The 17,660-nt window shown below is 48.1% G+C and overlaps 1 protein-coding gene across 1 annotated transcript; it reads right to left on the reverse strand.

Annotated features, from left to right (window-relative positions):
- Positions 1-15,168: 15,168 nt before the first annotated feature.
- Positions 15,169-17,435, reverse strand: LOC136500072 (uncharacterized). The gene has a single exon (XM_066495495.1). It carries the CDS (start codon positions 17,196-17,198, stop codon positions 16,500-16,502), a length of 699 nt encoding a protein of 232 aa, XP_066351592.1. The 5' UTR covers positions 17,199-17,435; the 3' UTR covers positions 15,169-16,499.
- Between the last annotated feature and the right edge of the window lie 225 nt (positions 17,436-17,660).

Consider the following 17,660-nt stretch of genomic DNA (forward strand, 5'->3'; position numbering starts at 1 on the left):
CCTGGTGCCATGATTCTTCCTTAGAAGAAAATCGTGACACGGCTTGGCCCCTCTATTTTTATTAGAAAAAATGCTTGAGGGAAGACAATCACAAAGACAAACCAATCCTCGACCAGACCCCTACAATGGAGGGGGCCCGAGGAAAGGAAATCACCGCCCCCAGGTCACGCTGTGGGCAACAAAAGTAGGCTAAGGCCTTCAGAGTCCTCCCATTCGGAAAAGCCTTCGAAGGAGTATTCTACTCCTCCACAGGCTCGAGGGCTACTATCGGGGACCAATACTAGGGTACCCGAAGAGTAGGAGCTAATAACCATCAACATTGACACATCCGAGTAGTCAAGAGCACGACTACAGCTCCAACTGACCCTAGGTGCACAAGCTTCACCTCGTTCGACCTCTGAGGCTGTGGGCTCCACCTTGTCCAACCTCTGAGGGCTGGTTCCACCTCGCCCGGCCTCTGGAGGAGGACTCCGTCTCACCTGACCCTGAGGCCGCGGGCTCTGCCTCGCCCAACCCTCGGGTCTGCGCTTTGCCTCGCTCGGCCTCTAGGGGAGGACTCCGTCTCGCCCAACCCCAAGGCTGTAGGCTTCGCCTCGCTCGACCTCTAAGGGTTGGTTCTGCCTCGCTCGGCCTTTGGGGGAGGACTTTGCCTCGCCCGACCTCGAGGCCATAGGCTCCGCCTCGCCCGACCCTGAGGCCGCAAGCTCCACCTCGCCTGACCCTTGGGTCTATGTTCTGCCTCGCCCGACCTCTAAGGGAGGACTCCACCTCGCCTGACCCTGAGGCTGTAGGCTCCGCCTCGCCCAGCCTCTGGGGGAGGACTCCGCCTTGCCCGACCCCGAGGGTGCGGGCTCTATCTCGCTCGACCTCTAAGAGATGGTTCTACCTCGCCTGGCCTCTGGGGGAGGACTCCGCCTCGCCCGATCTCGAGGCCGCCGGCTCCACCTCGCCCGACCCTTGGGTCTACGCTCCACCTCACCCAACCCTTAGGTCTACACTCTGCCTCGCCTGACCTCTAGAGGAGGACTCCGCCTCGCTAGACTCCAAGGCCAGGGGATCTGTCTCGCCCAACGGAGACCCATACCGCCGCCAACCACTCTAGTCCAAGCGAATGGGCCTGAGTCAAATCTCTAACACCGGGGAGGTGACCGGCACACCCTGATATAACCTGTGGCCATGATGGGCCATACCTGAGGATTCACATCAGGAACAGCATCGGGCGTACCGGTGCTGTTCTGTCTAACCCTCATACGGGCACTGACAGGTGCGTCAGTTCACCACGACGTCTGTCAGGTGGAGTGGAGCGCCACGATCGGGAGACAACGCCTGCATATGGCGCCAGTGTTGGACAGGGCCGTGACGTGGAGCTATCCCTATTGACGTCTACAGGGTCAGCGGGACTCGCATGAAGGAAAAGAAGGACCCGACGATCCTAGAGGACTTCTTCTCCTTCTCCTTCTCTTCTTTTCCCTCTACTGTAACTCGTGCTTTCCCTTGGCCTATAAAAGGGAAAGCAGGGTGGCCCATGAAAAGGACTCGACTCGACTCAAACGTATCGCAACACTCCGCATCAATTAGGACACGAATCCATCGAACCCCGAACCGACTAGAACACACAAGCACACAACCGGAAAGCGACTGAGCTCTCGGCACCCGTTCGCTTCTCTCACCAAAGACTTAGGACATGTCCCTCTCTGGACCGTTTGTAACCCCTACTACGAACTTTTAGTGCTAGTAACACGAGCAGCAGCAACGAACTGGACGTAGAGATATTCTGTCCGAACCAGTATAAACCTCGTGTCCTCTTAGCACACCATATGAGCCAGACGCGCAATATTAGAAATTTACTACTTAAAACACCGACACCATGGCTGCCACGTGTTCCGCAGTTTGGTCAAGAATACAAGTGAATTGGGCCCAATTTGATGAAGTGAGGGAGGAAATTTTTTGGGGGGAGGGAAGGGGACGTTGTTTTGGCAATTCGGCGGGAGTGCCCCCGCCACCTGGTCGGCACCAATGCGGCCCCCACCATCCATCGCTTGGACTCCACAAAGCCGACCCAACCTTGTCCTCTTCCCTGCTCTCTCTCTCTCTCTCCCTCGACTCTCTCTCTCTCATGTTGAAACCGGTGGTGACCACCGAGTTTTCTATTTTGGAGCTGGCTTGCAGCCGGCCTAGCTTGTTACCACGAGCCTGCTCTCCCACAGGTCCTAAGTCCACCAAAGCTGACAACATATAAGGCCCATGGGCCTTACTCAACCCAAAAGACTAGCCTGATAGGTTGGACTACTCCCACTTTATACGTTGTGCTCCCCCACCATTGATATCAGATGTGAGACTAAACCCCAACAATCTCACCCGTAGTCATACATCGGGGTGCCCCAGCCATCATGTGAAGCTCGAGATTTTTTATCGGGTTTAGCCTTTTTTTACTATGGGCTCACGATACCAATTGTTGGAACCGGTGGTGATCACCGAGTTCTCGATCTTGGAGCTGACCTGTAGCCGACCAGGCTCGTTACGAGCGTCCCAGGTCCATCGGAGCTAACAACATATAAGCCGAATGGGTCTTACTCAACCCAAAAGACTAGCCTAATAGGTTGGACTGCCCTCGATATCCGATGTGGGACTAAACCCTAACTATCTCCCCCGTAGTCATACATCGGGGTGATGCCACATCGGGGTGCCCCCGCCATGATGTGACGCTCGAGATGTTTATCAGGTTTAGCTTTTCAGACCATATCATTTGTTGGAACCAGTGGTGACCACCGAGTTCTCGGAGTTCTCGATCTTGGCTGTGGTGACCACCGAGTTCTCAGAGTTCTCGATCTTGGAGCTGGCTTGCAGCTGGCCCGGCTCATTACCACGAACCTACGCTTCTATAGGTCCCAGATGCACTAGAGCTGATAACGTATAAGGCTCGTGGACCTTACTCAACCTAAAAACTAGCGTGATAATTCGACTGTCGCCACCTTGTTGTTTCCCCAGCATTGAACATTCGACGTGGGACTAAACCCCGCCATCTCAGTCTCTTGCGAAAACACCGCGCTCTCTCTCGTTCATCTCCAAGCACGAGCTCTCTCCCTCGGTCCTCCCCAAAGTCGACGCCGTCTCCCTCCGAATCCTCCTTCCCTGCGTCGGCTCCTGCTCCTCCCCAAGCCGGTGCTCCACGCCCCTGCTTCACTCGCCCCGGGCAGAGGAGGCGGTGCCTCCTGGTGTCGACGGCGTCGGGCTCCTACAGCACCGTCTCCATCCCTCGACGATGGCTTCTACGGTAATTTCCAATAAAATAGAGCAGATGGACACCGGTGGTCGGAGCGAATCGGTGCGAAACCAGGCAATGGCCGTTCCGAGTTTTTACGAAGGGAGGAGGATCGGTTCCGCTCCGATTCTGGGTGCTGGCCTGCTGGGAAACCGTTTGGAAGCGTTTACCAGAAACGGATTCGATTCAGTCGTCCAAAATTCCAAACGGGCCCTAAGTCTCGGAAAGACGGCGGGAGCAGGCCGGCCGGCAGATTTGGACTGATGAAAAGAAAAGGAAACGGGCAAACGGCGGCGGAAAGCTGGCTTTTGTAGATGAAAATACAACGTCGCGATGGGGCGCAACGGCGAGGAGCCGAGGACACGCTCTCATTCGTCCTGCGCACGTCCTTCTCCAAGCTCATTTGTGCGTAGTCTGAGATTAGTATGCAGCCTTTGGCCCTCGGAAGAAATTTGGGTGCGGGGAGTTCGCACGACAGCACGTGTGGGCACCTGCCTTGGCTCCGCATCCACTCAGCTCGACATCGTGGCTCGCGCACGCTCGTTACTCGGCTCGGACGCTCTCCGCCTCACGCCCTCACGCAGCTGCCGAGCCGAGCATGGCTTCATGACCATCGTGGGCACGGAATGGCGCGATCATAGGAAGCCTTCGAAGATCGGAAAAAAAGAAGGATCGGCCGCCGCCGTGGATTCCGTCCACGGCGGACGGTCCGCCGGTGCACGATGGCGTCTTCTAGCAATGTAAACGAAGCGGCCTCCGCCCTCGGACTCCATCAGACAGACTGCAGTAGAAGCCAAGGCAAAGTGGTGGTCTTTATGTTCCAATCAATGACGATGACGATCCGGACTCCGGAAACACTGAAACGAGCAGAGCTTGTTCCATTCCTTTGCTGGATATATCGAGAAACAGAGAGCAGGAAGCTCTGTGCAGAACTTGAGCACATAACTGAACTACAATCCCCTGGACCAACACCAGATCAAATTTCTGTCGAAGGATTACTCAAACATTTGTCAATATACTAGACCTGAATTTGGTGCCATTCAAATGCTTTTGCTTAATCATTTGGCGCTGCATTTACAATAAATGCACAAAATTAGTATTTTTTTTTCACAAATGCCTATATTAAGTGCAGGAGAGCCATGAGCTACACTAGTAGCGCCTCTAGATGGCACCAACAACAGGACAAACTAAATCCGGGCAAATGTTTCTGAATAGTGAGAATAAAACATTCAGTTGACAGTAGTAGTAGCCAGCGGCCAGCAGTTTGTTAATCAGAAAGTTGCAAAAAAAGGTATAGTGCAAATCAGAAATAGCAGAGGTAATTAACCATCCCAACTTCGAACCGAGCATAGATCCCAAATTGTTTTCCATGTCGCCACAACATCTATAGTTGCATATAACATTCCCACTGTAATTATCGAAAAAAAAAACTCGGGCTGCGGAGCGTAGATACCTGAGCTATTTTAACTTAAGGTAGAGAATTTCTCACCCAGCCTGAGAAAACCCCCGAACCCCATGCCCCGCCCGCACACAGGGGGCCGTTACCCGGTGAGAGGGCTGGTCCATTTTACATGTGCTTTGGGAACGCGGGACAGATGAGAGAGGTTTTTTCCACACCGTCAACCAGAAATTTACCTGACCAAGGATTCAAAATCTAGTCACGGAGAACGCCACCTGGAGGCTTGACCAACTGGTCTAGCAACCGTAGGCCCACTATAACTATCGAGAGATGCTGATTTCTGCCTATGGCTTCCTCTCCTATTTAACCATCCGTGACACTCTTTTGTTCGTGACACTGTTCTATAACCGTGAGGATGGTAGAGTACATTGAAATAAATATGATAGATTATGATCATGTGCAATCTCAACCCGCCTTATCTTTAGGGGAGACTATTTACCCTTAGGTGAAATGCTAGCGGGGCGACGGGCCGCGTGGCCCGTTAGGGCAAACCTGGTGCCGCCGTCGTCGGCCGCCGCCCCGGCGCCGGCGGCCCCCTCCCCCTCCCACCCCCTGCCTTCATCCACCCCCGTCCCTCTCCTTCAGCACGCAGCAGCCAGCCATGGCGAGCCTGTCGTGCTCTCGCCGTTCGAGCCGACGCAGGCCATGGCGGCTGGCCCCTCCCCGACGTTGTCGGCGCGGCCTGGTCTGGCGCTCGAGGCCGGCTTCACCGTCTCTGATTCCAGTCAGCCCCAGCAGTGCGAGCTCCAGGACGCCTCGGCCGCTCGCATGAGGGTCGCGCGGCTGCCAACTCCGCCCGTGGATCCCGCGTTGTCCACAACGCCGCTAACGCCACCAGAGATGTGGCAGACCCACTCAAATTATGTTGGGCCACGTGTACCATCATTATCCTAAAGACCTTTGACTATTGTACACAAGAGCAAGATAATCCGATAGTCCGTCAGGTGTCCTCAGGAAACCTCGAATCATCCATATTCTACAACTCATACAGGATCAACAATGGAGTTACCACAACATTACAACATTGATACATAAAATTCATACATCGGAGTTGCGGAAGATTTACAACGTTAGGTTACAAAACATGTTATGTACCTTTAAGTAACACTTAAGTTCCAAAAGTTGAGTAGAACTATGGGAGTAACTTAAGTGAAGTACCTAAGATAGAAGAGATGATCAGATCATGTCGAGCCCACCGACATAACCTCAATTAGCCGCACATGTCAAAACCTGCAACAGGGTTAAACAAACCCTGAGTACATGAGGGTACTTGTTGGTGTTTCGAGTTGCCACCGACGAGTAAATTTGTATTATTGCGCGTCTGGCCCGGATGGTGTGCTAAGAGGACACGAGATTTATACTGGTTCGGACAGAATATCCCTACGTCTAGTTCGTTGCTGCTGCTTGTGTTACTAGCACTGAAAGTTCGTAGTAGGGGTTACAAACGGTCGAGAGAGGGACTGGTCCTAAGTCTCTAGTGGTGTGTTGCGGTGAGCTCTAATTCGAGTCGAGTCGGATGTGTTCAATTGCTGGTCCGATGATTTGAGTCGAGTCCAATGTCTCCTAATGGGACACCCTACTTCCTCTTTTATAGGTCAAGGGAAAGCAGGGGTTATAACTGAGGAAAAAGGGGAGAAGGAGATGAAGAAATCCTTTAGGATTGTTGGGTCCTTCTCCTTTTTATGTGGGTCCCGTCGACCCCTGTAGACGTCAACAGGGATAGGTTCTTGTCGCGGCCCTGTCCGTCACTGGCGCCATGTGCAGGCATCGTCTGCCGGTCATGGAGCTCCACTCCATCTTTGCGGACGTCGTGGCGAACTAACGCGCCCGTCAGTGTTCGTACGAGGGTTAGGCATAACAGCACCGATACGCACAATGATGTTCCTGACGTGACCTCCCAAGTATGGCCCATCGTGGGTCGTGGGCTACATCAAGGCGGAACAGATAGTTATCTCACATGGTAGGTACACGCTACTCCCGCCACTCTCTAGTCCTAGTGCGCGGTTGTCCTTTCGCATAATGGAATGGTCGAGGTACTCAAGCTTACCGAGGGCATGCAGTTAAGTACTTTCAATCTTGATCAGCAAGTCTACAATTGAAACGGTCCTTAATTGGCACAGGCGGAGCACTACATCAAGACTCCATTCTTGATACAAGCTAACACCCACCCGGTCTCATATTAACCATGTCTCATGTTCCATTAATTTATTTCTGAGAAAAGAAAATATTGGTTCGAATGATGAACTCATCATCTGACTTCTAGAAGCTAAGCAGGGCTAAGCATCTCTAGCCTATAACTACTAAAGGGTAACAAGGAAAGTATTGAAATATCAAGGAAGGCATGCAGCAATTGGTACTTCAACCAATTCCTATATCACTTAATGCACATATTATAGGACTCGAATTATAAAAGCATTTGTAAATACAAGGAACGGTTTGGATGTTCTGGGGCTTGCCTTGGTTAGTAGAGGTGTTAGGTTCTTCCATTGAACCACAGATATCGAAACCAACCTCCACTGGTGAATTCTCTTCCTCTAGAACTTGATGACGGTCACTTCCTCACCTTCGGTCACTACACGTGATAAAGATGCATGCTTGACATGATGATATGCAATAAGCACGATGCATGAAAGATGCATACAAGTGCATGGATGAACTTAAACAAGATTAACAAACTTGAGTACAACTTTCCTTCATGATATGATTAAGTTAATTAGTCACAAAACAATTTTAGTTATTATTATTAATAAGTTGATTAAGAATATAACAAGAATGTGATTAATCTGCCAAGGAACAACAGGGTATTTGTGTCCCACGGTCTACAACCAATCCAAAAACAAACTCCAATCATTTTATAATTTATCCTAATCATTTTATCATTTATTAATTAAATAATTAAAGCATGTAAATAATTGAATAAATTAAAAATATCAAAACAATACCAAACTTTTTGTGCAGCTAGGTAATTGCACATAACATTAACACAAAAAGTTTCATGATAAAAGGTTAACTATTTTTGGCATACAAAAATTGTTCAAGGTCCATTTTATAATTAAAAGAGGTAATTTTGAAGCATGCAAATATTATTGATTTTCATCATTTCATAATTTTCCTAGGTTGAGCACATCATGAAGAGGCTACACAAAAAGTTTCATTATTTTATCACATCTCTATAATTTTCTATGAAATAAACAAGAATCAACATATTAATCCATTTCTAAAAAAGAATAAAATAGATTAAAACTTTTCTCACTCAGGACCCGGGTCAACTCCGGTGGCTCCTACGCGCCTATTAGCTGGTGGGACATTGGAGCTGCCCTGCCCAGAGGTATTCTTTGGCAAGGAAATTGTGTACCCCTTGCGGAAACCAGTTTTAGCTTGATTCTTCTTCTGAGGTGGGCGGTACCGAACATTAGCATTGAGTGGACAATACTGGGTCTTGGATACCACTCGTGCTTTAGACTAAGAAGCACCTGCCTCAAAGTTTCTTTTACGATTCTTGGAAGTAGCATACACCTTATCATTATTCTCCTGAGTCAGGGTGTCACTGATAAACTCATTGAAGGTGACACACTTACAGTTGCCCATAGACTTCATCAGTTTAGGGGAAAGTCCCCTCTTGAAACTAGCTATCCTTTTGGCATCAGTATCAACGAACTCGGGAGCATACCTCGCCAGGTTGTTAAATGCCTGGAGGTATTCATTAAGACTCTTATTGCCTTGAGTTAGCTTCATAAACTCGATATGCTTAATGGCCATGAGACCAGGAGGGATAAAATGTCCCCGGAAAGCTATCTGGAACTGGTCCCAAACTATCTCAACGTTTGCAGGGAAGGTGGTCCTGTGATGGGTCCACCAGATGCCTATAGGGCCTTAGAGCTGGTGTCCTGCATACGAGGCCTTCATACCTTCTATCAAACAGAGCAATCCAAACCTTTGCTCTATCGTACTCAACCATTCATCAGCTTGTAATGGTTCTTCTGCCTCTCTAAAGATAGGAGGCTTTGTGTCCATGAAATCCTTAAAGCTGCTATACTGGTTCGGCTTGGGTCCCTGGCGGACATGTCGGTCATCACGGTTAGCCATTTAGCGCATAGCCTCAGCTAGCATGCACTGACTTTCAACAACTGTCTGCATTAGCTCAGCTGGTGTGGGTGGTGGAGGAGGTGGTTGTTCCTCATCTCCCATGCTACGACCGCGACAAAGGTTATAAGCCATCTGCAAAATGTATAGCCAATGAGCATTGACGATGTGAAAATTTTTGTAGATGAATTGTATAATTATGCCAAACTGATTCCATTGGAGAGAATGCATTTATATAATCAACAGAGGCACAATCATTCATCACAATCACACAACTCATCAAGCGCATCAATTGACACATTAATGCGATGAACTTAACCAACAACGAGATCTATAGACCGCAAAGATGGAATTCATCAAAGGCTCACATACGTGGAGCATAACACGTTTGATAGGTTACATCCAAGCCATAGTGGTTCCAAACTTTCATCCAAAATACATAGGGTCCGATATTACATCCTAACAATTAACTTATTACAAAGCTACTCGTTCATGCATGAGGACCAACAAAAGACTAGCTCTAGCGCATTAGCTAAGTAGTAAGCTAAACTACGCATCATCCTTGGAGTTAGTGTCGAAGATCTCTCCTCCATCTTCATCACTAGCAGGTTCTAACTCCTCATCTTCCTCCTCATCAGGTGGAACATCCTCAGCCCCATTAACCTCAATGTCATCATCATCCTCAGCCATGATGACACCAGAGCCCATCTCATCCTCATTGTCATTCTCATCCTCAGGTGGCAGGAGAGGGTGAAGCTGATTGTGTAACAGGTGAATCTCCTCATGGAGATGGTCATTGTACTCTTCGGCAGCTGCCAACTGCTGCTCAAGTTCTACCTGTCGCGCTCTCAACACATTCTCCTCATGCCAGGCTTCATTCCATTGGTTCAGCACGTGAATCAACATACGTTCACAGTTGCGGTGAGCAACTGTCAACCTCTGAACCTCCAGGGTCTCTTGATCCCATTCCTGTATGACTTGCTCCAAACGGTGCTGAGCTGCAGTCCTCTCAGCAGTCACCCGGGCTAGCTCTGCCCTCAGCCTTTCCGCCTCAGTAGGCTCCAGACGGGGCTCATGAGGAGCTAACCGGTGACGAGGCGCCCTACCTTCGGCGGACTTGTGAGCAGTGCATTTTGTGCACGCCATCTGTAGCAAAAAGTTGCAACGTAAGGGGAGAATCATTTAAGGGATACGGAATTTAATTAGTCGAGACCATCAATTTTAAAGGAGGGAGTAATGCAAAAATGCTATGTATGCTTGAACATGATGCATGCACGATCCGTACGTCCTCACACACCTAGAAAAATTTAAAGGCTAGTGAAATATATGGTGACATACATACGTTCTCTCGTATATGGTAGCTAGTCGATCTACAATGATACGTTGTTAGTGTACCTGCAGAAAATTTCATTTCAGCCTAATAATTTCCCAAAAAGGCATGTAAAGTAAGCAGTAAACTAAATACTTTCATACATACATCCCCCCATGTATATATTCTAGTATCACAGCTACCCAACAGAGATACCCACACTTAAGTACTCTTATAGATACATGATCGAACATGTAAGTATGCGAGCAACCACAACTACTCTCCCCTAGACCGACGGTTGGACGGTCATGCTCTCACAACTCCCACTTACCAGAGCGTAGAGGTGTTTTGATCCATACATTACCACCCAAGCGGATGTTATTCATACAATAGCACGCCGTATGGACAACGAAATAGAAACAAGCAGGAACCCCCAAGTTAGTACTTTAATAAACCACCTAAGAGTCCTTATTTGGGCATAAGGGATATGACCACTGGCAATACTTAGTATTTAATTTAGGATTTTCACAAATACTTTTGTTTTAAATATACAAATGACATGTTTAGTGTCGAATCTTGCTCTGATACCAAATGTAACAGAACCGACCAAATCATAAGAACATAAGTACAAACACAATCACCGAAGTGATCAAATTCCTATACTTAAGCTCCCATAATCCCGGTAGTCCAGAAATCACGAAGGATTTCAACCAACTCTCGACATACAAACCAAGACTGTAGTGATTCAACACAACACATCATTCGTTACAACATTTCACAAGTAGCATTCGGATTACATCCATCAGAGTTCAAATAAAATATTACAAACCAAGTTCAAGTTCGTGGAAGCAACATAGTTTAGTACATAACTTCATAGTTTCAAATACATTGCCAGATATTAGTCATGTCCCACAAAAGCATCTTTAGGTACGAGAACTATGAGAGACCGCGCCCAATGGTCTAGTCTTCATCCCCAGTTGGGAGAAGGCAATACTTGCAGCAACCAAAGTAGAACTGGTCATCTGCAACAGGTGGGAGATAAACCCTGAGTACGAGAAGGTACTCAGCTAGACTTACCCGTCAAAACCAGAAATAAAAGACACCAAGGGTCATGCAAGGCTTATGAGGTGGGCTAGCTGGACACAGTTGCATAAAAGAGCTTATGAATATAGTAACCAATTTAAACTTCGCATCAAGTTTATCATCATTTACCTGTCCACTAGATTTGCACCTATACTAGAGCACTCACTTATTAGGAGCAAACAATATTAACCATAGCAGGTATAATAAGGATGTCATCATCATATCATCATTTCCGAACTATTATGTTATTTAGTGTATCTACTTTAGAGATAAGCCCGTCAAGTTCTCACTAACCGGGAGAGACGGCGACTCGAATCGAATTACAACTCAACTGAGGGGGTATTCCTAACTCTCACCCTAGCATACTTTGCAAGGGTAGCCGTGGGTCACCTTTGGAACAACTCAGGAACTAAATTCACGGGTTTGATCAGCGCCAGCACTCTCAGGGATTACCCTTCTGCCAGGACGATCAGGACTTTTAAATCACCTGCCCTTGGACTCACGCCTACGGCTCCCTTCCGAGGTGCACTTTATACTTATCGACTCCTGGCCTGAGGTGAGCTACTCGGCTTCGTGGTCGGTCTTCGGACATGGCCAACTAAGAGAGAGGCATGCGTTCAATATGAACAGGAAAGGCTCCAAGATTCAGTCCTTAAGCGACACAGACGGAGTCACTGCAAAATGGCAAGCCTCCGCCCAGTCTTCATTTCAAATTTAAGACAGGTTCTTTTCTACGATAGCAAATATAGCCAATCATGCCATATGTATGTCCCTATATCTCGCAGGTGATAGGAAATCACCCGACTTCTACCGCATTTAAGCAGGGCTAAGTACTACACGAACCTGAGCTACATAGGATTCAGGGTATCGATATCTGGACAAGGATTGGATAACCAATGCAGCAAGTGTTTGCATCCAATACCTAAACTTAATGCAACAATATATATAATAATAATAATACTTTAACTGCATTTTGGAAATTAGGAGGCTTAATATGCTCTGGGGCTTGCCTTTTATAAAGTTGCACGGACGGTGATCCGAGCACTCAACGGCGACCTCGTCTGGCACTTCTCCCGTGGGCTGCACCTCCTGAACCTCCGGTGTCGGCGGCTGCTGCTCGCTCGGTTCCTCGAATTCCAGCAGTGTCACACCTTCCGGTACACCTATTGCATGCTGATGCACAAGATAAATATCATGGATGCATAAGGAATGACATGATGCTCATGATGAATGAATCACAGTAAGTGTTTAACGAAACATCACTGGACACTCGTTTACCGATTAAGAATAGCTCTATTCAAATCACTTTAAAGCATGTATCTAACTTAACTTGAAGAACAAGATCAACTTACCTAACTTGCATAACCTAAGATAAAGATGCTCATCTTCAGTTAAAGGCCTAACACCTAGGAACATTACCACAAGCTTAGGAATAGTAAAGGCATACTTAAATCAACAGTTAAAGTTTCATATGCACACGAGTAGTTCCTTAATTCAATCACAACAAGAGTTCTACAAATCCAAATGACTTGCATGAGGACATTCTGGAAAGCTTATGAAATCTTCTACAATTCATTTGTAAACATCAAAGCATGATTCTTACGTTAACCAAATTGAATTTAAGTAAACCTAGAATCTGTCCAGAAATGACAGGTCTACTAAATTAATTATTTAGTGATGATGCAAAAGCATAATTGGACCAAACCAAGTTTACCAACTTGTTGTGCATACTAGAGGAACATCAGAAAGTATAGTGCCAACTTCTAAATAAATTATTTAATGCCCTTTTCTAATTTATTTAGTTAATTAGGTGATTAAAGCAATATATAGTAAAACTATTTAGAAAAATCTACAAAAATTACAGTAGCTATCTCATGCTTCACATAGACTACCATAAAAATTTCAAAGCCATTGGGCAAGCAGAACTTGCTGTATCCAAAATAATAGGTGGCATGTCTATTTCTAGCATAATTAGGAAATCCTAATGAAAAGTGTCAAGCAACAGATTTCATATTTTTCCTAGCATCCTTCTAGCATAAGAATAGCACTCACCAAATTTTACCTTTACTGGATCTATAGAAAAATTATGAAAATTCACACAAGATCCATCCATGCAAACAAGAGAATTTTCTATCTCCTACATACAGTGTCCAAAATATATGAAAATTTAACTACAAGCTATTCATGATATGAGCAGTACACCATAAAAATTTCATGCCATTTGGAGCTACATAGAAAAAGATATAATTACCCCTATTTCCATCATGATTAAAACAGATAATTAGCAACTCCATTTTTCATAACAGAACAAGGCATATATTATATTTTTAATATAAACTAGACATTATCATGAACTCAACAAAATTGGAACCACATCATTTGAATCTACCAACTAGGAGATACATATTTTTGAATATATACACAAATCTGTGAAAAGAATAAAACCAAAACGAATTTGAAACCCTATCTCTACTGCTGGGCTGGCCCGAAGGACATGGTGGCGCACAACGCATGCACAAGCGCAGCCCAGCCTCGACGCGGCCTAGGCTGGCTCCCACCTCTGCATCAGCGACTAACGATGGGGCCCCACGAGACAGAGAGACAGGCAGGGGAGGGAAAGATGACGGCGGCGCAACTCGTCGCCGGTGACATCTCCGGCGAGTCCACCGGTGCAACGGTGTTCGCCTCATCAATGCGCATCTAACGGTGCCATCTATTGAAGCTATTGTCACAGCTAAAGGGGGTGGTGACGGCCATGGCGGCGCACGGCCATGGCTTGGCCGGCTCCGGTGAGTCGACGACGCCACGGCCCTAGTGGGTGACCCTACGAGCTTCAGTAGCGTTCACAGGACCTAGCGCAAGGGAGAGAGGGGATGGGAAGACCGCGGTGGCAGTTGGCCGCGTGGAGCGCCAACTTCGGCGAGGTCCCGCCATGGCGGCGGTGGAAGAAATGGCGATTACGCCCTTACCAAGCTTCAATTGACCCGACTGAATGGTGGAGGAGGGAGAGGAGATCACAGCGAAGCTAGGAACAAGATGGCCGACATGTTTTTGCAATGGTGAGCGCGCAAGGCGACGGCGACACTCGGTCAGAAATGGAGGAGCTACGGCGGCTTCGGTGCTACGCGCGGTGGAAGCGAAAGAGAGGCAAATGGAGCAGGCGAGTGCGTCGGGCAGGCGCTGGCTTTCATCTGGAGCTCGGACGCGCGATGTGGAGACTTTGGCCGAGCAAGCGCGCCACGCGGTGATCAGCTCCTGAGCCGGTCGGCCACGGCGAGCTCTGTCCGTTTTCTGAAATTTTCGATTCAGTGTTCAATGACGACGACTGACATCGCGAATTCGACGATGCGTAACTCCCAAACGGTGGCAATCTGGTTCATGGTATAGTTAACAAAATTGAAGACCTAAGTGAGTACTACAACTTCTTCAATTGGAGCTCGAGTTGGTTTGGCCTAGTTAGGGAGATACAAGCCTCCAAACATTGGAACCCGAAACTGTAAATCAACTCTGGGACTTAGAAAAATTCTAAGTGTGAATTCAGCATGGAAATATGACTTGTAGGCCTTGTTTGAACATGTTCTATCCATTTTCATGAGTTGATCATAAAACAACTTTTGTTCCTTGGTAAATTGGCTACAACTTTGGTAAAGGGTGCACAGCCATGCAAAGTCTCTAAGTTGGTCTTTTGAATCAGTCAAACAGTAGCACTCTGTAGGTCATTCTAAGTCAAACCTCCACTTGAGGGCGTTTTTGTCATTTTGATCCACATGAACAATGTCCCATCAATTACCCTAAGTGTAGTTAAGGTGTATTAGACCAAAATCAACCACTTTACACAAGTGCTATACCAATTTCAAATGATCACATGTGATGAAGCAACAAAACAAGCAATTCACTCAAATGTTGCAATTCCATGTTTCATTACTTTTGTTGCAATTTTAACTTGCCACATTCCTACCATGTTGCCATGTTTCAAGGTATGAGAAATTCATGTTGCATTCACATGTTGCACTACTACCATTCATAAGCAATCAAGTATGAAAAAAAAATAGAATTTACGAATGTTGCATATGTATGTTTCAGTGACAATGGCATGATGACATAGATGATGCATATGTTTATGAAATGAAATGCAATTTTGTGGAAGCCAAACACTTAGGGTGTTACAAAAAACACACTAGACAAAGTGTTAGACCAAAAGAAGACCCTAATAATTCTACTCTAGCTAGTGTTTTGCTATCCTAGGGTGAGAACCTACATAATTCTAGTATCAAAGAAGTAAATTAGGCTATGTCACTAGAATTGAAATGCAAGTAATAAAGAGCTAGAAAGTGATACCACGCAAGGGATGACACAAAGATATATCATGTGGTTTGGTGACTTGCCAGTCACCTGAGTCCACGTTGAGGTGAGTCATAGGATCACCGCTTTCCCTCCAAGATTGCCTCCTCACTTGAGGGCATGGTCTCTAAGCCTACTCGATCACAAGGCACTCTAAACACCTATATTCCACTAAACTTGATCTTTGCGAACTCCAACAGGGATGAGCACAAGAGCCTATCACAAATCATCTCCGGAGCACCTTACAATCTTTAATTGAGTGTTTCAATGGAGTCCAGCTACTCCAAGCCGTCAAGATGACGGCAACCACCAAAAATTACAAGCAAACCTGAAGCACCTTACAATCTCTAATTCCACTTAATGCATTCTCTCAAAGCAAATGAGAGTGGAGGGTTGTTTTAAGCTCTAATGTGTGTGGATATCATCTATGGGGTCCAAGTGTTAGCATGGCTGGCTGAATGCTAGGGTCAAGCTACGGTGAGCACTGGGCATCGGGCCTGCTTGGGCTGTGCCCTGTGGCGCCCGTTGGTCCTGCCCATTTGGCCGTCCATAATGTTTCGTATTGACACCGACATGAAAGAAACAATTCTTTCAAGAAACACTGAAAATATGGACATGCTATAATTCTCTGAATCCGTTTGAACTGCCTGGATGGCTACACCAAAAGAGCCGGCAGGACTTTAGACTTCCCAACAATCCAGAAACAGTGAAAAAAACACGAAACAAGACGATTTTTACCATAGACTCGATGAATTTCCACGGTACAGTCCACAAGTTGGGCCCTAAAATTGTCCCCTTCAGCGCAGATATATACGAACGTCAAATGGAGTGACCGTACGTGAGAGTGACCGCGCGCTCTCCGGAGCCCAGACGGAACCTCCTGCCGGAGCTGCGGTGACGTGGCCCTGCTGACTTGACTGCAAGTCTGAAACTGGAGCAGATCCCGGTTGCCTCTCCATGTTTCATACCAGCAGCAGTTTCTTCCCGGACGCCCTTCGCTTCGGGTAAGCACGGCAGGGCTTGCTGCTGTCCACCCAAAGCTCCGCCGGACTTGCGGGCCCAGCGTCCAAGAAACGGTGCTGCTGAGGAGCTCCCTGCAGCCTCTCGTAGCTCGCGTGCTCACCGAGCCTCCCAACGACGGGGCCGAAGCCGAACAGGCCGCCGCCGCACAACCTCCGCGGCGCGCTGCCGAACTTCACGCACCTGAGGAACTCGGCGGCGCCGCTGGCCAGCCTCTCGAACCTCTGGACGGCGGCGCAGGCGCGGGAGCACTCGTCGCCGCCGCCGCGGGCGAGGAGCGGCAGGAGGAGCGCCGAGAGGAAGCACAGGACCGCGTGCGCGACGCGACGCTGGAGCGGCGCCCGCGCCAGTCTCTCCCGGGCGTCCTCCTCCTGCAGCTCCCGCAGCTTCCAGCGGTGCAGCGCGGCGTCGCACTCGTCCGCGGCGCGCCGGAGCTTCCGGCGCCAGCGGAGCAGGGACGCGTCCGTGGCCTGCTGCCAGCCGCCGGACAGCTCCAGCGCGGCCTCCATCTTGATGTGCGCCATCTCCAGCCGCTCGATGGCTTCTCGCGTGCTCAGACGCTCCCTGTGCTTGCTGATCAGGAAGTCGGAGGTCCGGTTCACCACCTCGCCGACGACGATGGACCCGACCATCTCTGTCATGATTGCGATAGGCCTCTCGACTACTCTCAGTCTCTCTCACCGGCGCCCGCCTACAGATGCTAATAATCACATCAGTAGTTGATCCACTATTTGCACAGGAGAGGATGATCGGATTGGATGGAGGACAGAAGCATCTATCATGTGGAGGGAGATGAGATTATTGGACGAGAAAAGGTTGGATGTGTGTGTCCTCCAGGTCGTAAGAGTGTTCCGGCCGTTTTCTTGCTCAGGCCATCATGGCCCCATGGATGCCAAAATACACATGCCAGTCAATCGGGGGAGCTTGCACGACCGGCAGTTCGTTGACCAGACCAAGTCGATGCCGCGTTAATCTGACCACCCTTTTCGTGTTCCAAAGGGCCTGATGGTCTTAGGTCCAAGTCCAGTGCGAATACCAGGATGGGCTCATGTGATTTGGGCAGTAGCAGTAGCAGCCCAATGTGGCATGCGCAAGCAAGCGAC

Source organism: Miscanthus floridulus, chromosome 1, assembly GCF_019320115.1.
Source record: "Miscanthus floridulus cultivar M001 chromosome 1, ASM1932011v1, whole genome shotgun sequence".
NCBI lineage: Eukaryota > Viridiplantae > Streptophyta > Magnoliopsida > Poales > Poaceae > Miscanthus > Miscanthus floridulus.

Bases quoted from the DNA above. Each gene is read 5' to 3' on its own strand.
- LOC136500072 (XM_066495495.1), bottom strand. From the start codon at position 17,198: ATGACAGAGATGGTCGGGTCCATCGTCGTCGGCGAGGTGGTGAACCGG.